Below are 25233 nucleotides of genomic sequence, written 5' to 3'. Positions count from 1 at the left end.
GAATACATGTTTGTGTTCCCGACCCTATAGTGATCTTTTAATAATAATTTGTAGCTTTTAGTGTTTATATTTGTATTGCACTCTGAATTACTAATATACCAACCACACTGATGCAACTTTAAAAACAACGTCACAAGGAATAGTTTGCTTTATAAGAAACAAGGATCATTTTTACATGTTTAACATACATTAATTTTGCATTGAAAGACAGCATTCACCAGTAAAAAGGCTCTTGGCATTCAAGTTACTGCCTACATGTGTTATTTCCAATAAATAGACACTGATGTGATAAAAGATAAGAGCATTTTAACACAAATGGACGGACATTCCTGCAGTTCAATTTAAATTCACTAATATCCAATTATCCAGCACACTGGTTTCAAACCAGGCCATGTGAACATATCTAAAAAAAAAAAACAAAGCTCAATTTTATTTCTATGGGTTGGTGGATACATCCTGGACCAATGGTGTTTCTTTAAGACTGGGAAAAACCAAAACAAAACTTAATTGTATTGAAGACCATGATTTCTATTACTGAGTGCAAACAGGAGTACTGGCACTCACTTAACTGTTAAATGCTGTGTATTATAAGCACTATGACTAAACAGAACTCGAAGGACAAAGTACATTGAAAATCATAGCCTGTACGTTAAAACTTCTTGTACATTCTCTGAAAGTGCAACTGTGCGATTTATTAAATGGCTTAGCAGCCAATATAACAATCTCCTCTAACCCCTCTTCCCCTCTTAAAAAACAAACAAACAAACAAAAAAAAAAACTTCCTCATCTCAAAACATCTAACAAAGCATCATGTTAACTTAAATTGTAAGTTGTTTATTGACAGAATACACGGGTGAAAGGTGTTTAGTAGATTTCATATATGGGAAAAAACAAACAAATTTATTAGGTATTGCACTTTCATATGGAACAGTATGCTGTGGAAGGAGATGGGCGACTGGTGGCTAGTGTAATCAAATCTAACAAGACTGTGTGTTAACATACTGCAGATCCAAGGTGATGCCCAAATAATAACATAAGTTTGCTAAGAAAGTAAGACAATGTGTGTAAGATTTTTGTTAGTTCATGAATTTTCTTTCCTTAGAAATACACTCAAGATTTCTGAATTATTCGATACACTAACCGATTATATTAACACAAGAGGCTTCAGGTGTGCTCCAATTAAGTCGCAAAATAATATGCATAAAAGCAGTCAAGCAATATACTCCACTGATCATTTTTAATAATTATTTAACATCTAGAGTGTTGACTGTAATTTGTTCTACCCAATTTAATTTGTGATAAAACCTAAAAGTTGATTTTCTACTGTATGAGTGCATATGTCAAGTGGCCACCAAAGCAGAAAATCCTGCAACATCAGGCCGGACAGCAATAATTGTATGTGTGCCTGTAGAAATAACACAAAACAAACCACCCAAAATAGAATCCGGAACATTTCTTTTTCAAGAGAGGTTAAAAAACATAACCTAGCTAAAACAAACAAACTGTAGCAGGGGTACACAGAAAAAGTATTATACAATGCAAATATTTTAGTGATGGAAAAACAGAAATTTAAAAAAAAAAAATATATATATATATATATATATATATATATATATGTATATATATCTCAAAACAAAAACATCCGTAGCATCCAAAAACAAACAACATTTAGATCTTCATTTTACCATTCTTCAATGCACCCCAATTTGGTTGCACAAAACTGTGGGCTCTCTGGGTGAGGTTTCCTTGTGTATGTTATAAGGCAAAGAGATAATATGCAAGTCCAGAAGGATGCGTGAGTTAGGGGACATAATGAGACGCCTTAATGGGGTCCAGAAGGAAAAGGCTTTTCTATCAAGTCTCTTTTCTCTAGGATGCTTCACATGAGTAGGTAGTACTTTCACGTTCTGTTCCTTGGGAGCTCTTTCATGCATCGGAAAAAGAGGAGATTACTTGCTCACGCAGCTGGGCCATGACAATCCTCCACATGCTGCTGACACAATGATGTAGATGATGACCTTTAGCAGGTAAAAGGGAAAGCATGTTAGTAAACAGCAAAAAAAAAAAAAAAAAAATATGGGTTGAGAAAAGGTTAAATGCAGTATGAAAATAAATAGCAGGCCCAATACGTACACAAGGGAAGTGGGTAGGGTACCCATAACTTTCAAAGCATTTATTAACTACAATCATCGGTGCCGGTGTTTGTAAACACAGCTCAACAGGTTGAGAGCGAGAAGTTAAAACTAGAGTTCTTTGCACAAAATTATGGTTATGCAAAAGCTTTTGGGTTGTCTTTTGTTTTAAATTCTCAACCATTTTTTTTATTTTATCATCATTTTGCATAGCCAGCCGAGCTGGTTTTGCCAGAGCATGCCATGCAAATTAATTGAACCACTCTCACAGTGCCCATGCAAGTGAAGAGCACTACGGAAGGAATGGACAAGTACACGTGTGCTTCTAAAGCATTGCCTGCAGATGTCCCAGGAGCTGCATCAATAGGGCACTAAAGTGACTTTGAACATGGATGTGCTGCAGAGGTAGGACTGTTATTTCCCTTCGTTGGAGTTCTCCAACCTTAATAAATTCTATGAAAAATGATTGAGATTTGTACAATTTAAAACTTTGGTTGTGGCTTAAAAATCTTTTTACAACCAGTTATGCTTTGACGACACTAAATCAAGGGTGTCAAACTGCACTTCTCAGGAAGTGACAGTTCTTTCTTTGACAACCCATCTCCCCTTTCCTGGCTTCCCTGGATTGCTACAACCGTTCCCACCTAATTCTGTGAGCTGAAATGTTACATGTACAAGGTGTTTCAAAAACTGGTTTGTGACCTGAACCAGCAGGGTCTGGCAATTGTAAACGTGTGCCAAGCAGATAACACTAAAAGCCTGGCAGAAGACACATTCTATTTAACCACCAAAATATTGTGTAATATCCAGCAGGTCACTTACGTTGGTTCTAAAAAAAATAAATAGTTTTTATTAATACTCTGCTCCATCAGTAATACAAGTATCACGAACATTACATGTCATTAGAATGGCTACACTACAGCTACATTCCCAGGGTAAATCTGTCCACCAATGGTAAACCAAGCAATATGATAAATACTTACTATTGCAACAACGACAATAATGATGGTCAACTTCAAGTTTTTCATGCACATTGCTCGAGCCAGGTTTCTGCTTGTGGTCTTAAACGTTACAGACTAGTGGAGGAAAACATAAATGTTCAAACATATAAAGACATGATTTACGTTTTCTTTGCAAAACCAAAACAATACTATTATTTTTTCATTCATGAAATTCAACTTTGTTTTGAAATAGACCCATTATCCCCATGCCTCAATGGCTTGCTGTGAGCAGAGATGGCACCAGGATATCATATGATAGATTGGTTTCCCAGTCTGGAACAGAGCATTGACCAACAGCAGTAAGAACACCCTAATCTCATCATCATCACCTAATCAACAACAAGAGGACATAGTATTAAATTAGAGGGGCAAAGGTTATTACTTTAGAGAGGGTAGTGGATGCATGGAATAGCCTTCCAGCTGAAGTGGTAGAGGTTAACACAGTGAGGAAGTTTAAGCATGCGTGGGATAGGCATAAGGCTATCCTAGATATAAGATAAGGCCGGGGACCAATGGACGTATTTAGAAAATTGGGCCGAAAGGTTCTTATCTGCAATCACATTCTATGTTTCTATGTGTGAAGTATGTAGTGGAATCTGCAGTGGGCAATGTCACAATTATGAGCTCGCTAGCATCTGGAGAGAAATGCTGTACTACAGCATTTTTTCAAAAAGTCTGTATACACCATTCCCATTGCTAAAGTATATTATAAAATATAAACAGAATTTTATAGCACAACCCATAGCAATGTTCAGTTAGAGATCAAGTTGTGCAAGAACCCACGTGACAGTTCCACTTTAAGATAACAGAATTGTGTTTTTTGGCAATCTATGAGACTGTAAGAGAAATCAGGATTGCCTGTTTCAGTTTTACTTGCACTCTAAAAAATTACCTCCACAAAAGTGTCGCAAGGTCCTATTTATACGAGACATGCCCTTTAACCCCTTAAGGACCAAACTTCTGGAATAAAAGGGAATCATGACATGTCACACATGTCATGCGTCCTTAAGGGGTTAAGCAGCACTGAAATTCCAACCCAGTCAAACTATATACTGAGACAAAGTAGGGTCTACTTTATTTCAGCATTTTTCCTAAACCTGACACTGCTATAGACTGGGCGGAACTACTGCAGTCTAGAAGTGTCAATTCCCCTGGATGGCTGCAGGGAATTGCTGGATCCTCCATAGACCTCAAAGCTCAAACCTCAGAACTAGGCTTTAGGTGCTGGCAGAGCACATTTTGTTGTCAAACAGTAACTGGTCTTACAATATGAGGGAGGCATTCAAAAAAACCTTGCACCATAACAACAACAATAAACTAAAGTGGTCATGGTGCTATGGTTTAGGAGAAATAATTTACTCTTTTGACAAATTATTCTTAAAGGGAAAGGGATACAAAGCGGTATTCCTGGTACATTAGCTCCCTCTGCCTCCCCTCTCCCCAGTGAATAAAGGATTAAAATCCCTTTACTTACCTGATCTCAACACCGATGTCCAAGCTCCTTCTCCATCCCGCGACAAGAGGGCTTTAATGTGCATGCGCGGAAAATTCCGCATTCATTAGACCTCCCCATAGAAAAGCCATTGAATCAATGCTTTCCTATGGGGAAAACAAATAAAATAAATCAGAAGCTGGAGGCACTCATGCAGAGCGTGAGGACGTCCAGCGTCAGATACCGGACCAAAGGTCCACTTGGATTTAGGAAGCCCTCTAGTGGCTATCTGGTAGATGGCTGTCTGGTAGACAGCCACTGTGGGTAGACTTAGAGATGAAATGTAAACATTGCAGTTTCTAAGGGCAACAGGGACACTGCACCCAGACCACTTCAATTAGCTGAAGTGGTCTGGGTGCCTACAGTGTCCCTTTAACCCCTTAAGGACACATGACATGTGTGACATGTCATGATTCCCTTTTATTCAAGAAGTTTGGTCCTTAAGGGGTTAAAGCCGTTTTCATGCATACTGAATCGTTTAGAGTTTAGGGATTTGACAATTTTGTTCCAGTTTGATCATCAATAAGATCTTGACTATAGGGATTCCGGTTGACAGGTTTAAAGATACAATTTTAGATGGCCCTGTATGTCTACACTTTATTTGTAGCCATATACATACATTTTTTCATTGATGCATTCAGCAGTGAAAATTAGATTAGTAGAGGTAGCTCCTATACGTAAAAACATGGGATTTTAACCATACTTACAGAGTCAACGAGATTTTCCGTTTTATCTATTAACAGTTCTAGCCGCTCTCCTCTTTGGGCAACAAGATCTGTAAAGTAAGAAAATAAATCGTAATGAAGACACAAAATAAAATTCTAAAAATGGACAAGACAGTTTTGGATCAGTAGTACACACACTGGGATTTTAAATCACACCAAAATTACACGCTGGTCAATAAGACAACAACCAAATAGAGACATAGGTCAGTGTGTAAGGACACTTACAATTTCAATAATAGTGCCAAGACATGGCAGGGATATCCATTATCACAGAGGATGTTGCATAAAAACACATTAAAAGGAAAGATCAGCCTGGTAATCTCCTAACAGCTCCTACACTTTATGTGGGGAATGTGTTATAAAGAGAACAGCAAACCAATATCCAGACAAAACACATTTGATATTTCTAGTCACAAAGAACAGAGCGACTTAGGCAGCTACTCATGTCGCCTGCCCCACAAATGAAACACATTAGGGATAAGTACATATAACTAGAGGGTTAATAATCCCCTCGCCCAATCATGATGAAATCAAATGATGGTATTTACTAGAGTGATTGGAGGTTTGGACTTCCATCTAAGTGCTCTCTATGGTATCAGTGGGTCAATGAACTAAGTGCCAGGAATACTCATGAACAAACAAGTACATTCCTAATGGGCACAACTAGGATTTTGCCGAAGCTGTTGACATGGAAGACCATTCACCTCCAGTGTAAAGTCACAGAGCTTCCTTGGGACTTTATTTTTTTCCACTCTGAAATGCCATTTAGTAACCTGAAAATATGGAAGTTAATATTATATTTTGCTACATGCACCATTTTTCTTGTATTCTGAATAGACCTTGACGGTTTCTTTACAGGGAAGCTATAAATATTCTTGTGAAGTAATAGTTCACATTGCACAAGATGATATTTCTAAAGGTCTTCTTCCTTCTCAAGGAGTGACAGAGCAATCTCTATTATACAGTTGCAAGAAAAAGTATGTGAACCCTTTGGAATGATATGGATTTCTGCACAAATTGGTCATAAAATGTGATCTGATCGTCATCTAAGTCACAACAATAGACAATCACAGTCTGCTTAAACTAATAAACACACAAAGAATGAAATGTTGTCATGTTTTTATTGAACACACCATGTAAACATTCACAGTGCAGGTGGAAAAAGTATGTGAACCCTTGGATTTAATAACTGGTTGAACCTCCTTTGGCAGCAATAACTTCAACCAAACGTTTCACAATGATCAGACGTGCACAATGGTCAGGAGTAATTCTTGACCATTCCTCTTTACAGAACTGTTTCAGTTCAGCAATATTCTTGGGATGTCTGGTGTGAATCGCTTTCTTGAGGTCATGCCACAGCATCTCAAATCGGGTTGAGGTCAGGACTCTGACTGAGCCACTTCAGAAGGCGTATTTTCTTCTGTTTAAGCCATTCTGTTGTTGCTTTACTTCTATGCTTTGGGTCATTGTCCTGTTGCAACACCCATCTTCTGTTGAGCTTCAGCTGGTAGACAGATGGCCTTAAGTTCTCCTGCAAAATGTCTTGATAAACTTGGGAATTAATTTTTCCTTCGATGATAGCAATCCGTCCAGGCCCTGAAGCAGCAAAGCAGCCCTAAACCATGATTCCCGCACCATACTTCACAGTTGGGATGAGGTTTTAATGTTGGTGTGCTGTGCCTCTTTTTCGCCACACATAGTGTTGTGTGTTTCTTCCAAACAACTCAACTTTGGTTTCATCTGTCCACAGATTATTTTGACAGTACTGCTGTGGAACATCCAGGTGCTCTTGTGCAAACTGTAAACGTGCAGCAATGTTTTGTTTGGACAGCAGTGGCTTCCTCTGTGGTATCCTCCCATGAAATCCATTCTTGTTTAGTGTTTTAAGTATTGTAGATTCGCTAACAGGGATGTTAGCATTTGCCAGTGACTTTTGTAAGTCTTTAGCTGACACTCTAGGATTCTTCTTCACCTCATTGAGCAGTCTGCGCTGTGCTCTTGCAGTCATCTTTACAGGACGGTCACTCCTAGGGAGAGTAGCAGCAGTGCTGAACTTTCTCCATTTATAGACAATTTGTCTTGACCATTCCTTGATGAACAGCAAGGCTTTTGGAGATACTTTTATAACCCTTTCCAGCTTTATGCAAGTCAACAATTCTTAATCATAGGTCTCCTGAGAGCTCTTTTGTGCAAGGCATCATTTACATCAGGCAATGCTTCTTGGAAAAGCAAACCCAGAACTGGTGTGTGTTTTTTATAGGGCAGGGCAGCTGTAACCAACACCTCCAATCTCATCTCATTGATTGGACTCCAGTTGGCTGACATCTCACTCCAATTAGCTATTGGAGATGTCATTAGTCTAGGGGTTCACATACTTTTTCCACCCGCACTGTGAATGTTTACATGGTGTGTTCAATAAAAACATGGCAACATTTCATTCTTTGTGTGTTATTAGTTTAAGAAGACTGATTGTCTATTGTTGTGACTTAGATGATGATCAGATCACATTTTATGACCAATGTGCAGAAATCCATATCATTCCAAAGAGTTCACCTACTTTTTCTTGCAACTGTAAAAGGTCCAGACCGCAAAGTGTGGAAGAATGGACTTGTACCAGCACTGCTGGAGGCAAGGAATAAACATATATGTACCCTTGGGGCAATATGTAATTTAATGTGAACCTTGCAACTATAAATGTGTGCATGATAAGATCCACATAAAGGAAGGAAGCGAAACACACACAACTCTATTCTTTTAAGCTAAAAACGTTTGTTCTATATATTTTCTAGCACAACATATAAATGTCAGTTTAGCATGTTATATAGGTAGGGCAGAGGTAACTTTAATGCTTCACTGTATACATTATAGATCTAGTTGTTCATGTACCTATATTTCGAACCATAATCCCTTTCAGCTCATCCACCTGGGCTTGTGTCTCTGCAACACGGTCCACGGGTTTGTTCTCCGAGTGGTGTTTCTAAAATAAAATACATTAAAAAAAAAAAAAAAGTTTCAAAACAATACAACAATTACATGACATTATTTAAAATATATAACATTTAATTCTGGGATTTCTTATTCCTTCGGTTATTCTAAAATAATAGCATTGGCTTCTTAATTTTCCCATTCAGAATAGAAATAAGTTGCCACAAAATATAGAAAAGGAAGAAATATCAGGTACATGTTCTGTTGGTGACGTTTAACCAAAACTTCTGTACAATAATTATCTGTATATAAAAAAAATAAAAAATAATAATAATAATAAAGTTAAATTGAGACAAAAAATAAATATAATATACGGTAATATAATATATGGCAAGGTGTTCCGTTTCCCCATCTCTGTATCACATGATGTAGAAAACAAAACTAGACAGCATGTCTGCCTACCAGTGGCCTATAAAACAGCAAGTGCCTCCAGATGTTGCTATCTCTCCCATGACACCTAGCCAATGCAAGCACAGCTGAAAAGCTGCATCTAGCCCAGGCACTGTCTACGACAACAACAAACACAAATAAAGAGCAAAAACTCCCTCTCCATCATCAAAATTGACATAGCTGACCTCACACTAACTGTATATCCTATGCAACACAAATTTTTAACTCTTCTGCGGCTATTAAGTCAGATAACATTACTGCATATTGGGTTATAATTATCAAGGCAAACCAGGTGTCATTCTGAGATGACATTTCCTTATTTGCCCAAAAACATTACATATACACATATATATTATTTAAATGCCTATATAGATTGTCAATCCTGATTATCTCAGCCAAGTAAGTGGGCCAGGGGCGAAGCCAAGCACCACCTTGGCCAATCATCATCTCCTCATAGAGAAGAATTGAATCAATGCATCTGTACGAGGAAAGTTTAGTGTCAGTGCCTCTCCATGCAGAGGGTGGAGACACAGAATGTCATTCACTCTGTGCAGTACAGCCACAGGAAGCAGCTCTAGTAGCCATCTGAGGAGTGTCCAGTAGAAGTGTCCCTAGGCTGTAATGTAAACACTGCCTTTTCTCTGAAAAAAGCCTGAAGGGAACGATTATAATCACCAGAACAAATACATTAAGTTGTAGTTCTTCTGGTGACTATTGTGTCCCTTTAAAAAGGTACACAGATGACATATTTGAATGATAATGAAAGGATCACCTATAGCTTATGTGTCACTTGTGGGGTCTCAGCATTTTTTTTGCAAAGACATTGGGATGGATACGATGTTCTGATTGTGGAAACTTGAGGAAGAAGAGAAGAGAAGATCTATTCATCTCTTAAGTTCTGCCTTCCTCAAAGCAAAGGGATCAATGAGATGTCTAGCAAGATCCATCAAAGATCATCTTGCACACGTTAAAAGAGATACTATATGATCTATTATGAAAGAAAATTATTCCGATTAGCGGACATTTGCCAGAGGTGATGGAAAATGGTAAGACAATGGATATAAACCAATATTCCGGCATTGTCATTCCAATAGGCGGATATTAAATAAAGCACTTTCTTGTTTGTCTTATGGATGTATTTTGATTGAGCAGCAATTTTAATGAGAACACAATGGACCGCTTTTCATAAAAATGACCAGGGTTATTTTTTTTAAACAATGAATTGTCATGGACCTGGCAGAAAATGTAAGATTTTTTAGACAATATTAACAGAACTGCAAACATAAATTGTAGATTTTTTCCAATCAGACAAGGTTTTCAAGACAAGTCAGAGTTCTTAAGAATCGAACACTTTAATCCAAGAAAATGATATCACTCAGCAAGTTTTTACATTTCTATACTCTCTCTTTGATGTAGAACCTTATAATCTGTCATAGAGCAATTTGCAATACATCAACAACATAAGACGAGAGCTGCTGGAAGATTAGGAATACGTGATTATAAAGGTTTTGCATAATCATTCAGATTAATATTGAGGTCAAGTGGCCTGCTACTTGCTTTTTTTTTTTTTTTTTTTTTTTAAGTCTACTGCCTCCTTGAGATACAGTGTGCAGGTGTCTAACAATGTTGCGTTCACATGCTGCTAGATGTAAAAGTGCAATTAGACAAAAGGAGTTTTCTTCTGGTGAGATGGCTTAGTGGATAGGATTCCAGCTGCATTATTTCAGAGTCCTGTCAATTCATCATTCTAAAAGGTCAATCAAATTACCCATAAATCGGTGTAATGATAGATTCTATCTACATATGGAATGTACCTGAAACTAGCAAATGTTAAACATGCCTTTTCAGGTATCTGTCCCTTTAACCCTGCAATGCAATACATTTCAGTTCCAGAGATCTCTGTGCTGAAAACAAGCACACGTTTAAAGGGGTATTTAACCCTTTGACTGCCACCTTGAGGTGGGGGTGGGACACACACAGTAGTGTTAGCAATCCTAACACTATAGTGTTTCTTTAAATACTTTGATGTAATCAAACACAAGTGTACAACTGCTTCAATAATATAATGTAAAAAACACACACAAAAAAAAAACCCTATAAAAACAAAAACACACAAGCAATATGGGCAGTGAGCTACAGGCAATTGGAGAGGAAGGAAATCCCACTGGTATCTGGTCTCATGATGTTTCAGCCTAACCACTCCTTTCAGTCCACTGCAATGCACATAGATCACAAGTGTCCATGTGACTGGCTTAGAAATAGCTCACTAGCTGCTCACATGACAAAAAGCACTGATCATGTCTTGGACAGAGGGAAAGAAGTTAGACCATGTAGTGTAGCTGTGTATCTGAGAGAAATTAATCAATACCATGCAGCTTAGAGGCATCGATTGCACTGTACATGTTCTATAAATCAGGGATTAGCGAATCTAACTTAGGCTGACACTGCATTCAAATTTAATCAATTAACTGCTGTAACACTATTCCATGAGCTAGGGAAGGTACCTTGACATCTAAACAGGACACACAGCATAGATGTAGTGCATAAAAGGAGAATTACACACAGTCTTAGCAGAAGTGCAAAAATCTGCAGAGAATAAACTAAAGCAGACATTTTTGTTTAGTAAGCTTTAGCCTAAAGTGCAGCATGAGGCGCCATCACAAACACAGCGAGTAAAAGATTCACTTTATATGCTTCCTATTTACCGTATAAAAAACACTTTGGGAACAAAATCCCTTCAACAAATTACAGACATTTATCAGGTTTTAAACCTGATCTCCCAAGACAACAGGATCTCTTGTTTCTATCCAAAAATGAACCAACACCTCCCAAAGTATTAGATACAAGGATTTTTTCAAGTCATACCAGCTGAGCTGAGAGGACACTGGAAAACTCGCTGTTCATGGCGTAGGGCAGTGCTGTCTGCGCCCTTGATCCATATGTTGTCTGGAACCGTTTCTTTATTTCATTCAGGAAGTTGAATGCCCTGGAACGCTCGAAATCCTGGAGGAAAGAAAAAAAAAAAAAGTATGGCATATCTAAAGATTTAGAATGTAGTAATAATACTAAATGAGAGAGAGAACCAACACCCCTAGAGGGGACTAGCTTAATGTGTGTCAGGGACGACGTAAAAGGGGTGAACCTTCACTTAACGTGCTATTGCAGAATAAAGGATCCCCGGGGGAAACAACACCCCTGGAGTCACAAGGTAGGAAGTCCCTCAAAAGTCCACATGTGTGTAGTTAAAACATAACCTTTATTGACCGCTGTAAATAAAATTATAAATAATAAAAAAAAATAGCGCTAAAAGGAATGCAGACAGGAAAAAGAATAATGAAAAAAAATCACTTATACATAGGAGAGTTACCCTAAAACTGTAGTCACTAAGGGAACCAATACCATCATGGGAAATAACCCATATCCTATATACTGGTACCATAATGAGATATGGTAGGACAAGCTAACGTGCATTGGGGGTACGTAACCTATATGAATAACGCATGTAGATGATATCTACAGCTACCCAAATGCCTCCACTAGGATCCTATATCCTTAGATTATCAGAGGTCGTTTTATCCTACTAAATGCGGTTGAGGGGATTGCTAAAAGTCACCAAATAAAAGTAGCAACCGATAGATACAAATAGCAAAACATCTCATAATAAACAGGAGACCCTTATGTCCTTGTTACATTTTGTAATAATATTAGTATAATCTTACCACTTCTCTGAGTCACATCAATAGTACAACCCTGCACTGTCTAAAGAGAAGAACACCTAATACTACCTAGAGAGAAAATAAGAGTCTGAGGGGATAACGGTACTGTTTTACCGTAATTTAGTTGCGATTAACAGTTGGTTTCACAGGGATGTTGGATAGAGGGAGGGAGTGAGTAGATACAGGGTCAGGAGATATCACGGATCCTTTGTAGAATCAGAACTCCCCCCTACAGTTATCCCCTCAGACTCTTATTTCCTCTCTAGGTAGTATTAGGTGTTCTTCTCTTTAGACAGTGCAGGATTGTACTATTGATGTGACTCAGAGAAGTGGTAAGATTATACTAATATTATTACAAAATGTAACAAGGACATAAGGGTCTCCTGTTTATTATGAGATGTTTTGCTATTTGTATCTATCGGTTGCTACTTTTATTTGGTGACTTTTAGCAATTCACTTAAACCGCATTTAGTAGGATACAACGACCTCTGATAATCTAAGGATATAGGATCCTAGTGGAGGCATTTGGGTAGCTGTAGATCTCATCTACATGCGTTATTCATATAGGTTACGTACCCCCAATGCACGTTAGCTTGTCCTACCATATCTCATTACGGTACCAGTATATAGGATATGGGTTATTTCCCATGATGGTATTGGTTCCCTTAGTGACTACAGTTTTAGAGTAACTCTCCTATGTATAAGTGATTTTTTTCATTATTCTTTTTCCTGTCTGCATTCCTTTTAGCGCTTTTTTAAAATTATTATTTATAATTTTATTTACAGCGGTCAATAAAAGTTATGTTTTTACTACACACATATGGACTTTTGAGGGACTTCCTACCTTGTGACTCCAGGGGTGTTGTTTCCCCCTGGGATAATACTAAATGGCAAATGTGTGCAAAAACAAACACTTTAAGAAAGACACTATTAGCATTTATCCATCCCAAGAGGACCAAGACTAAAAAGAGCAAAGTCTTGATCTACTGTGTGCCGTCTTTATGATAATGCTTTCTATAAGGATGATATTAATTTTTTATGCAAATTTCAAGTATTTGGAGTGAATTAAAAATGTGTTTGTGGATTATGTTATCAGCTGGTAATTACTGGAAACAAAGAGCACAAGTTGTAATTTGTACACATTCCAGCCTGTTGTCAAACACTGAACAGGACTCACCAATGGCTCTCTGGTGAGTGCAGTTCCATACTGAGGCCTCTAGTTAAGCCTCCATGTGTTTTTTTGATAATGCCGACAGGAGAAAGTGAAAGAGAGAGAATAAGAAGAAACAATGCCCCAAAACAACGGCCCCCAAAAAATTCTTATGGGAGGCCCATTAAGACATCGGGCTATGGATTTTTCGGTACGGTAACCCAAATATAAATTTGTCCCTTGAGGTCGCTTTGGCAACAAGGAACAGCTCTTGGGTACCAGAAAATACTTTACCGAACATTCTGACATCTATTGAGGTGGTGCTGTACTTTGTAGGAGCAGCAAATAAAGAACATAAAAGCAAACTGCAAGTAAATTTTGCTGGGGAGGGGAGGACACTGTTGGTACTCACATCATCTGTAATGCACAGGTATATAATCCTGTCCTGGCAGATATAATGGAATAAATAACTGTTGGAGGAAGAAAAACAAAAAAAAAAAACACAAATTAAAATGTGACACAACAAAGTTTAACAATAAAGCAAAGAAGAGGCTACAGAGCAGGGCAAACCAACACTGATGTCTCACAGTAGGTTACAGAGGTACAAGAGGGTGTGAACCCTATGTATTTTTGAAAATTGTTATGCCGATGCAACTACTCTGGTCTGGGTTAATACGGCTATTTACCGCTACTTTGTACTTACTGTTGACATTGAGAAGGGACGGATTAGCTAGGCTGCCTTGAAGCAGCAGTGGGTTGATCACTATATAGACTAAATAATCGCTGTTGTACTGGATAGATCAAGTGGAGATTTGTCAGCAAGCTGCCTTAGAACAAAATGTATACAGCTATCCTCTTAGTTTGCAACAATAATATATGGCAGGATAAGCAATTACCCCAGCTTCAGATTCTATCAGCAGACACTCGCTTTGCACATCTTAAGAGGGGCTGTGCGCTTAACCCCTTAAGGACCAAACTTCTGGAATAAAAGGGAATCATTACATGTCAGACATGTCATGTGTCCTTAAGGGGTTAAACTGCATATATAGGCTTTTGGTTCATTATCCCAGTCTATATTACCACACAACAACGCCTTGGGTTAAGCTAAACTATTTAGATAAACCTCTTTAGTACTGTGTATGTGTTTTACACTGTATACATTTTACCATTGGAGACAGGGTAGCACTAGAAATAAATACTGTTTATATCTTCTTATAGCAAAAAACTAGTGACTTTAATTTGTTTCTACCTCTCCCTTCAAAGTACAACTCTGTCCAAATTTGATATATTGTTTAGTACACCATCTATATAGGAGATGATACAAATTGAGAGAGAGTTAGCAACTATCTTTGATTTTCTCGTTCACCTCTCTATACAGTTTTTTTTCCCCCCAAGTTCCCAGATCTGACCAGGCATTACACGTGTATTCTAGAGACATTAACATAGATACCGATCCTGTTTAGGATACAGATTCTGTCTACACTTACGTCTCCTGTACACACTTTTAGAGTGTATGGATAAACTCCCCAAGCCTTTTAAAGGTGTATCATGGTTGTTTATTTAATTTTTTGGTGTTTTACACATTTTTGTATTTATCTATTCGGCTTTATATGTCAATAAAGGTTTGTACCACTAGGACGATATTTTAACTTTTGGACGTATATTCGGGTGGAGTGGGTTCCACCTACTTTTAGTGGGCAGTTTCCCCACTCCACTTTATAACTGTTCTTTTTTTTTAACAATATTTAATACAGCACGAGAAGGAATTACGGGCACTGTAATCTACCAAAATGGCGATTGTTGCAATTTGACACACCAGGTGTATGTATAGTATAATATTTCAGTACTTTTGGAGGCACAGACTTAATTCATCACTACACAACATTTAGAGCATGTATCTCAGTCACTAAATGCACCTGGCAGCCGCTGGGCAACAGAGCCATACTGCCAGATGCATGCACACATGCAGAGATCCATACTCCATAAATAAACACAGGTACACACATTATATACCTTCCAGAGCTCAGTAAAATTCATTTCCAGCGCTACACGGCAATCTACTCACAAGAAAATATAAACATACATGCATGCCTTAGCTTACCTGCCATGAGAGTAAGTAAGCTTGTTATTCTCCGACGGGATCTTTGCCAGGATCTGCTGTGTTACCTCCAAAAAATTCCCACCACACCAGGCATGATTGGCAAGTATAGTGGTTCCTCTGGCAACGACGGCAAATAGGATAGCCATGTCTCCCCCTGTACACAACACAAAAAGATTAGACATTAGCAGACTGTCAGGAAAAAAGTTGCAGCACCAAAGAACATCAGAAATGCATGAAAATTAAAGTAATGTTCATTTATGGGTCCTACTTAATAGTGGCCAACAGATGGACTACCAGTTGCCATTTTTAAAAGAAGATTCTCAACGTCAATCATTTAATTGAAATGTTTTCACTAAAGTCAAAGAATGCATTGAACCACTAGCTCATCAGGATTATTCTGCTCTCCTTCTCAGAGAGCAAATTCCCAAACATTCCTAATAATACTAGACACAATACCAACTGATTGGTCTGAAGGGGGAGGGGGGCGGGTGATTTTAGCTTTAATAGGGTTTGTTAGACTAGTAATTACCAGATCTGCTAATTACACAGTTCAGTATACCAATTGTCAGCTTTGAGAAGATAAAGAAAAAAAGAAAGAGTTTCAAAGCTAGCCGGCATCTTCAATAAAATGACTAGTTTGCTTCTGACTCTTGCTGTTCAATTAACACCCACTGTCTACACAGTGCTCATAAGAACAATAAAACCATTGAACTCATTATACTGCCAAACTGTAGCACTGTTCACGCTAATAAAATGTACATATATTTTGCAAGGCATTTCTTTGTGTATCCAGTCATTTAAATTATTTTGTGGATGAGAGGAGAATGGTGCATCATATTAAGCTGCCAGAACAGAACTAGGGCTGAGTCCTGGCACACTTAACTAGTTAGCATAATTGATAGAGGTCTTTAAAGGAATGATATGGACCATACATTCCTAACTGAAGAGGTTATGTTGCAATGACTATGGATAAAACTACCTATCGATTCCCCAGCACCCAAAGCCCACCTTTGCAGCATGGGACATCATATAGGAAAGGTTCACCTTTGTCACCAAGGCATTCAAAATAATTGTGTGGGTAAGTGTGATTGCGGTGTACTTAGTATGTACACAATATTACAGATAACCCTTTCAGCGCTGCCAAAATTCACACAGTGCTGGAGTGGTTAAAGTTCATAGAAAGGGTTCCTTTAATGACTTATTTTCTGCACACTCTATTTATCCATATTAAATATATATTTTTTTTTACTTTGCATAGTGCATTCTGCTAGGGATTTGGGGAAAAGCAGTGCAATTAATGCAGTGATCAGAAGTAAAAAAAAATAAAATAAAGTTAACACAGCCTTTTACATCAGAATAAATGTATATCTCAAACTACACTGGGATTCAAAGAATGGCCTCCTTCTTGACATTTCAAATGAATGTTTGGTAAATAACCCTGACAATATGCACACTGCTTGTATTCTGTTAAACATGTCCTGCAGGTACCCATGCCGTGAGTGGCAGTCAAGGTTTGTGTTTAAAATAATGAAGTGCCTACTAAATCTTTGTGTGTCTCTGTAACTTATGGGAGAGCACATTCTAATAAAGTCTAAATTGTTCTGCTGAATGTGGCAAAATGATAAGAATCAGGAAGTAGACATCAGTAATATGCAGTGAACTCCCTACCTTCCCTTCTACAACATCACTGCAGATTTGGTCTTTACTGACAGTGCATCTCCGATAGTGTCTGCGCCAGGGAGAGGGACAAAATACTAGAGGGTATTTTACCGCCCTTCAAATTTAAGGCCAAAATAGCTGAATATCCAATTCCATTATAAATTACCTGAAAGTCCTGTACAGTGGGTACAAAATAAAGAATAATATTTCACTTTGTAAGTACAGAATATTATCTGGAAGTTTGAAAAAGCACTTTTACAGGGTTATTCACGTTGAATCCCCAACCAATCATTCTCAAATTTCAGACCAAAATAGTCAAATTGGAAGCATAGCTGACTTAGAGCATTTCTTTTCCATTTCAACAAGTTTGGCGTTAAAATGTGAAATTTACTTTCAATTCCTGGCAATTTTCACTTTAGACTCGGCTGGGAGGGGGAGGGAAGGGGGCTGGCCAGTGAAGCAACTGGCTAGTCTGCTGAGGGCACGACATGCATGGAGCACGGTTTTACTGCTCTCTGCAGGGCACCCTGAATGCAATGCTCGCACTACACTTTTTGTGGATAGTGACCTGGTGTTCCCAAAAGAGGGACACCAGGGAACAAAGTCAGGATGGCAAAAAAAAGACCCAAAAATCGGGTGTGTTGGGAGGCATGCTGTTAATTTGGTGACGCTCGCTGGTTCTTAAGTGGAACAAAGGAGACATTACATGGTAGTAGACTAAAATAACTTTTATGGCCATTGGTTAGCAATCTGAATGCTTGCGTTATCAATGTGATTGTTATTGTGAAACATTAGCTCAGATCCAACTCAACAAATACTGTTGGGTATATTTACTAACCCTTGAATTGCCAGGAATTAACCAGGGGGATTGAAGATTTAACAACCATGTACCTGGGCTGGAAACATAGCTCTTTGATTATTCTAGTATAAATTAATTCCTAGCAAATTCTTGAAAATGCCTCATATATAGTAAAGAATGGGCTATTCACTAAACACTGAATTGCAGGGAATTGAAACTGTAAAATTCAAACCAAAGTAGCTTATCTGAAGAAGAAAAAAATAATTGTAATTATATATATATATACACACACACACACATTAATATTACTCTGCTATAGTCACATATTGAACTACTTTGGTTTGAATGCTTCTTTAAATTGACACTTTAGTAAAGAGGTTAAGTTACATAACTTGCACAAAAACACAAATATCATACAGAGAACTAGGATGCATTGCCAGGAGACAACTCACAAGGACAAACCAATATTTGCACACCCTCAGGCCAATGACGTAAGATGCATCATAGCTGGAGATTATTATTATTAGCGTGAAGGCCTTTTTAACCTACACAGTCAGCATATTCTGTTACTGGAAATAGGAAATTCAAACGGTATGAACGTGCAAACATTTACTCTCTAGAGTGCTGTAACCTGGTAAATCTATTTAAGGCCAAAATAAACCTGTACAGACAGGTCCAGCTACATACATCAGTCACCCCCTTTTTAAAGTTGAATAAGTTACATAAAGTTAAAAACATTTGAGTTTGTTTTCGAGCCTCCTATACCCAAACAGTATATAAAAATGGGTGACTTGGCACAATATATGGGTTGGATCACACATGCAGCTACAATGAAGTCTATAAGAAGAGAGAAGGAACTCCTTCAACCTTAAACTAGGCCTGGAATGTCTCTTTAATGCCTGTCCTGCATATCGTTCTATTCCACAATCAGCATTGCCCAATCTGCCAGCAGGTTTGCATTTTTCTCTCTCGCTTGCATACTTCTGCTTTTTCTAGATTTCATCAGCACCTCCAAAGAATGCAGCTAAAACATGCAGACTTAAAAAATAAATAAAAACAGAGCCCACCAGCAAGCACATTAACTAAAACACGCTAAAAAAAAAAAAAAAGGAAATAAATCATGAATAAATTTTTTTTTAATAAAAACAATATTCAATAAGTGCTAGATTACGAAGGCCCACATTCAGATGAAAGCACCTTCCAACATCTAGGATCAGGGGGGATTTCCAAGACTACATTCAGAGAACCTACCCTTAGTCTGCAATCCAGCTCTCTCTTGCTCCTACTTTTATGTCCACAGATTCTCTGCCATTTAGGAGTTAAATCCATTTGTTTATACAGCCCTAGTCAGAGCTCTGCATGTGACTGGCACAGTCTTCCTCAACACGTCATGTAGAGGGAAATCTAAAGTTTACACTTCCTTTATTGCACATTCTGTTTCATGTCTTGCCTCCTGCTCTGTTAATAACCTTCAAGAGCCTGCAGGAGCCTCGTGTGTGATTCAAATTCAATTTGGAGAGCAAGAGATAAAAATGTCTAAAGGTAATGAATATGCAAGTGAAAATTAAACAATTTTTTTTTCATGCAGGCTGGGTCAGTCACAGCCAGGGGAGGTGTAGCTAGGGCTGCGTAAACAGAAACAAAAGTGATTTGACTCCTAAATGGCACAGGATTAAGCATTGAGACTGTATGGGCATGATCTACACACCCATGTTGCTTCATTAAGCCAACATTGTTTTGATGCCTTAGTGGGCTTTGGTGTATAGATCATGCCCCCTGGAGTCTCACCGCTCACTTCTCCCCATTTAGGAGTTAATCATTTTTGTTGCTGTTTATGCAGGCATATGCACACCCCCACTGACTATGACTCACATAGCCTGCATGAAAAGATGTAATCAGATGTAACTTACTTTAAAAGTTTGTATTTACTTCTGTAAATTGAACTTTAATTGCATACAAGAGGCTCCTGCAGGGTCTAGAAAGCTATTAACAGAGCAGGAGATATGGAATTCTAAATCAAACATTATTTTCAATACAGGAAGTGTAAACATTAGATGACTCTTTGCAGGAAGTTTTGCAAGGCTATGTAAATCAAATGAAGGGGGTGTGACTAGGGCTGCATAAACAAAGTGATTTAACTCCCCAAATGGCAGAGAATTGAGCAGTGAGACTGCAGCGGCATGATCTACACACCAAAACAGCTTTATTGAGCTAAAGTTGTTTTGGTGACTATAGTGTCACATTAATTATAGTGAGTGCTTTGTTTTTTCCAACTTTCTTAAGTGATAAATAGTTTTGCTGTATGAGACCACTCTTTTCACCCCTCAATTCCAACCCCCAGTGTTCCCTTTCTGATTCAACAATACAATTTATGAGATATCTTCACTCTTCCTTTGGATCTCTGCTGTCTAGAGATATACAGGAAAAGCTCAGCCTTGCCATAGAAATGTAAAATGGCACCCTAACCGGCGGCATCGCCTCCAGATATGGGTAGCGCTTAATGCAAGGGCTGCAAACAGGAGGATTAACAGCAAATGATGGAACATGAACTCAGTGTATCTTTTATTTTCTCGGTTATCTATATAGCGCATTAAAAATTCTAAATGTGTCAGTTCCAGCTTAGAAAGTAACTTTAACCTGGCTACTTATGATTTTGTCCATACACACTTGCAGACGGTCTCTAACTCTTCAACATGATGTATGCAAGAGTTATTGCGGTCTGAATATATGGATGCGATTAACCTTTTGGTCCCAGTATTTTAGTCCTAACTGCTTTCACCTCGAGCTAAATATTTAAAGGAACACTATAGTCACCCAAATTACTTTAGCTAAATAAAGCAGTTTTAGTGTATAGATCATTCCCCTGCAATTTCACTGCTCAATTCACTGTCATTTAGGAGTTAAATCACTTTGTTTCTGTTTATGCAGCCCTAGCCACACCTCCCCTGGCTATGACGGACAGAGCCTGCATGAAAAAAAAAACAAAAAAACTGGTTTCACTTTCAAACAGATGTAATTTACCTTAAATAATTGTATCTCAATCTCTAAATTGAACTTTAATCACATACAGGAGGCTCTTGCAGGGTCTAGCAAGCTATTAACATAGCAGGGGATAAGAAAATCTTAATTAAACAGACCTTGCAATAAAGAAAGCCTAAATAGGGCTCTCTTTACAGGAAGTGTTTATGGAAGGCTGTGCAAGTCACATGCAGGGAGGTGTGACTAGGGTTCATAAACAAAGGGCTTTAACTCCTAAATGGCAGAGGATTGAGCAGTGAGGCTGCAGGGGCATGTTCTATACACCAAAACTGCTTCATTAAGCTAAAGTTGTTCAGGTGACTATAGTGTCCCTTTAACTGCTCTACAATCTCATCATGTTGTCCTTGTCTGTTATGCAATAAGCATTTCAAGTAAAAAGACCATGCATCTGACAACTGCTTCTCTGCCAAAACAGATACAAAATTATTTACTAAAGTGGGAATTAAAAGTGTATTTTAAATTTAAGGCCAGAGTAGTTTAACTGAAAGAATAGCTGACTTGGATTTTTTTTTTTAGTTCAGCTATTGTGACATTAAATTTGAAATTCACTCTGAATTCATCTTTAAATTCTCTTTAGTGAATAGCCCTGTGAGCTATTTGAAATTTGAGTGAACACTTTGTAAATGATGTATCATTTCCCTAGAAGATTCTCTATATTTCCATTCTTCCCACATTTATCTCTCTCTACTTTTCTCTCCTTCCTCGAACTTTCGAGGAAGCTTCCTTCTTACTTTTTTCTGAATTTCCTTTTTTCTTCTTTTTTTTTGAACTATCATTTAATTCCATTGTAATGGAACGATCGTAAATACTGGGATTATAAGGGGTCTGCGGTACAGCTGGAGAAGCGAATGTGATTATCCATGAAACCCTTAATTGATATAAGTACAAGTCAACTCATGATAGTTCTCTGTTTTATTTACTTGCATGAAAACAGTATGTGGGATGTATTGTGATACTTAAAACGTTTCAGCACACTTGGAAATTACAGGCGTCATCGTATTGTATGATTGCGGATTCTGTAGTGTGTTATATTTGGAACGTGCGTATGTACGGTTACCGTTTTAACAGAGCGCTCCGATATCTTACTGGATGCTAAAAAAAATAAATAAATGTAAAAAAAAAAAAAAAAGGCAGATGTATAGCGAGTTTGTTATGGTTGTCTGATTCAAAAGCAGACTGTCACTGGTATTACAGCAGCACTATATGGCCTACTGAAACCCAGATCCGTTGTCCATTATTTTAAAGGAACAGTCCAAGTACTATAACCATTACAGCACACTGTAGGTGTGCCCTTGAAACCCTATATTACCAAAAATGTTTTACTTCTTACCTGTATAAGTAAGAGCTGCCCGAGCTCATTGGCTGAGAGCAACAACTAAGCGCTGCATTGCCAGGCTTAGTTCAGAAAAAGGGCCTCCGGCTGCAGAGAGTGCACCTGACGTAGCCTAGGTAAGTAGTCAAACTACTAGCCAAGAGTTTGAATAGTTACATATATAATATTTACGCAATCACCAACATATTCCACAGCACTATATAACAACAGGTAAAACAAATCTAACAAAACACATTTGACAAACAACAGTAGGTGAAGACATGCAACTGTAGGTGAAGGGGACCTTGCCCAAATGAGCTTACAATCTAAAACTGTAAATTGGAAAGGGAAATAAATATATAACCTGACACCTTACCAAATAAATTCAAATTACTGTCAGTCTGTCTCATTCCAAAGACTGAGTGTCTGCATTTTAAAAGTAAATCAGCTTCCACTTTCACATATGTATTTTCATAAACATCTCAAGTGCCCTCCAGTGATACTGACACCCTTGGTAAATGAGCAAAGACGGTTGTGAAAAATGTTCTATATTGCTTAAACTTTCAATCTTTAAAAAACAAACAAAAAAAAAAACACACAAAAACACTGACCTCATGGATATCAAACACTTGCAAAACACAATGTGTTAAATATGTGTGGCACACTTACTGACACCCCTATGAATTCATATGAGAAATATCCAATTGATATTTTACATCTTTTAGTTCACCTGGGCGACTATGTCTTCTGTTTCACATGGGGTCTAAATATTAGGTAATACATAGGCCAAATTGCCTTAGTCATTCACCCCAAGGTGTAAGATGAAGGAATAGAGCCGTGATATGTGGCAAAAGGTTGTCGACCTTCACAAAATGGGAAGTGGTTATAAGAAAATAGCAAGGGCACTGAAAATGCCACTTTCCCCCATCAGGGCAATAATTAAGTCGCAGCCAACTGGAAATTTTATGAATCAACCCGAAAGAGGAAGTGTGTCTTATATTGTCTCAATGCACAGTGAAGAGGATGGTTCGAGTGGCCAAAAACACTCAATGGACCACAGCTGGAGAATTGCAGAAATGAGTTGCGTCTTGGGGTCAAAAAGTCTCCAGAACAACAAACCGATGTCACCAACCGTTGTTTGGAAAGGTTTCAAGAAAAAAAGCCTCTACTCTCATCCAAAAACAAACTCAAGCGTCTTTAGTTTGCCAGACACTACAGGAACTTCAAATAGGGTCGGGTTCTATGGGCACATGAAACCAAAATAGAGTTTCTTGGCAATAAACACCAGAGGTGGGTTTGGCTCACACACAGAGAAAGCCGTATGGAAAAGTACCTTGTGCCAACGGTTAAATGTGTTGGGGCTACATGGCATCATGAATTGCCTCTGCCAGAAAGCTAATAAATGGGCCGTAGTTGGATTTTCCATCAGGATAATGATCCAAAACATACATCAAAATATACAAAAAAATTTACTGACCACAAAATGGTTTATGTTATGTTATATATAGAAGTTTGCAAAAAGTAACCTCCTCAGTACATACTTGGAAACCAGAGTAATCTGAATGTATCTTTCCTTGTTAAACACACACACACACACATATATATATATATATATATATATATATATATATATATATATATATATATATATCATACGAAAAAAGCCAGCACTCGAGGACTTCAATAGATAAAAGTAAAAAACCTTTTATTCCAATGTGTCAAAAGGGTCGAGGTTTCAGTCCACTGTTGTGAACTTTCTTCAGGACATGTCCTGAACACACACACACACCCACCCCCCTTACTGTGTAACAAACCATGACACCACACACACACACACACCTTACTGTGTAATACAGCACACACACACACCTTACTGTGTAATACAGCGCACACACTACCCCTTGGCCACAAACACAACTTACTGTGCACTACCCCCCTGCCATGTAAGGTGAATATGCACATTTTGGCCAGTCTGGTGAGATGTCCAACAACCATTTACCCACCAACCAAACAGCAGGTTGGGCATACGATGTATACAATGGATCTCCTTGGTAATGCATGGCTGATCTGACCTTTCCTGTATTTTCAAAACTCAATCATTTTGTTTGGCTAAAGCCCTATATAGGCTCAGTAAACTAAGCCCCACTTTATACCCTCTGTACTTATATTCAACACCTCCTCCTGCCATGCCCAACACACCCCAGCTCCCCCTCCCAGACCCCCTGCCCTGCACACCCCAGGGTCCCCTGCTGATACCGGCCGGCTCCTCTTACCTCCCCTGGAGCTGGCTCAGGCTGTACAGTAATAATCCAGGGAAAAGGCTTTATCACATCCCAGGGATTCTCTGCTGGGCCCTCCCTTCTCTAACACTGATCACGCTGACTTCCGCAGTTGACCCTTTGTCAGCGCGGTGCATCACGGGAGTTGTAGTATGGAAACATGTGATTGAAGGCTCAAGGTAGCCAGAGGCAGTTTAATGTCAGAACAGATCCTGTAGGCAGGGCGATGGTGGATAATAGCTAGTCACCTCCTCCCATACCAACCGTTGTAGAACTACAGATCCTGTGATTGAAGGCAGCAAGGCATTGAGGGTGTTGTAGCTCTACATAAGCTGGGGATCTGCTTTGAGAGGGAGCAACAGTTGGGGAAATGTGGGTGTTCTGCTACAACTCTCAACGTTAACTCTTTACTGCGGAAAGACTACACATTGCATCACACTTGGCTAAAGCATT

General features: G+C 38.4%; 1 protein-coding gene across 1 annotated transcript; it reads right to left on the bottom strand.

Annotated features, from left to right (window-relative positions):
* Positions 1-1616: 1616 nt before the first annotated feature.
* Positions 1617-24914, bottom strand: VAMP7 (vesicle associated membrane protein 7). The gene is made up of 8 exons (XM_063433349.1): positions 24775-24914; positions 15693-15846; positions 14004-14061; positions 11591-11728; positions 8237-8327; positions 5333-5400; positions 3116-3208; positions 1617-2018 (listed from the first exon to the last, which is right to left on the bottom strand). Exons 2-8 carry the CDS (start codon positions 15836-15838, stop codon positions 1950-1952), a joined length of 663 nt encoding a protein of 220 aa, XP_063289419.1. The 5' UTR covers positions 15839-15846; positions 24775-24914; the 3' UTR covers positions 1617-1949.
* Between the last annotated feature and the right edge of the window lie 319 nt (positions 24915-25233).

This window comes from Pelobates fuscus, chromosome 9, assembly GCF_036172605.1.
Source record: "Pelobates fuscus isolate aPelFus1 chromosome 9, aPelFus1.pri, whole genome shotgun sequence".
In the NCBI taxonomy this organism is placed as follows: domain Eukaryota; kingdom Metazoa; phylum Chordata; class Amphibia; order Anura; family Pelobatidae; genus Pelobates; species Pelobates fuscus.
The sequence above is the reverse complement of the archived record's forward strand: the minus strand, read 5'-3'. Positions and strand labels throughout refer to the sequence as shown.

Coding starts and splice junctions, on each gene's coding strand:
- VAMP7 (XM_063433349.1), bottom strand. CDS start 15,838: ATGGCTATCCTATTTGCCGTCGTTGCCAGAGGAACCACTATACTTGCC. Junction 14,062..15,692: donor CTTACTTACTCTCATGGCAG/GTAAGCTAAGGC, acceptor TTCCTCCAACAG/TTATTTATTCCATTATATCT. Junction 8,328..11,590: donor GTGTCCTCTCAGCTCAGCTG/GTATGACTTGAA, acceptor ATTTTATTTTAG/AAACACCACTCGGAGAACAA.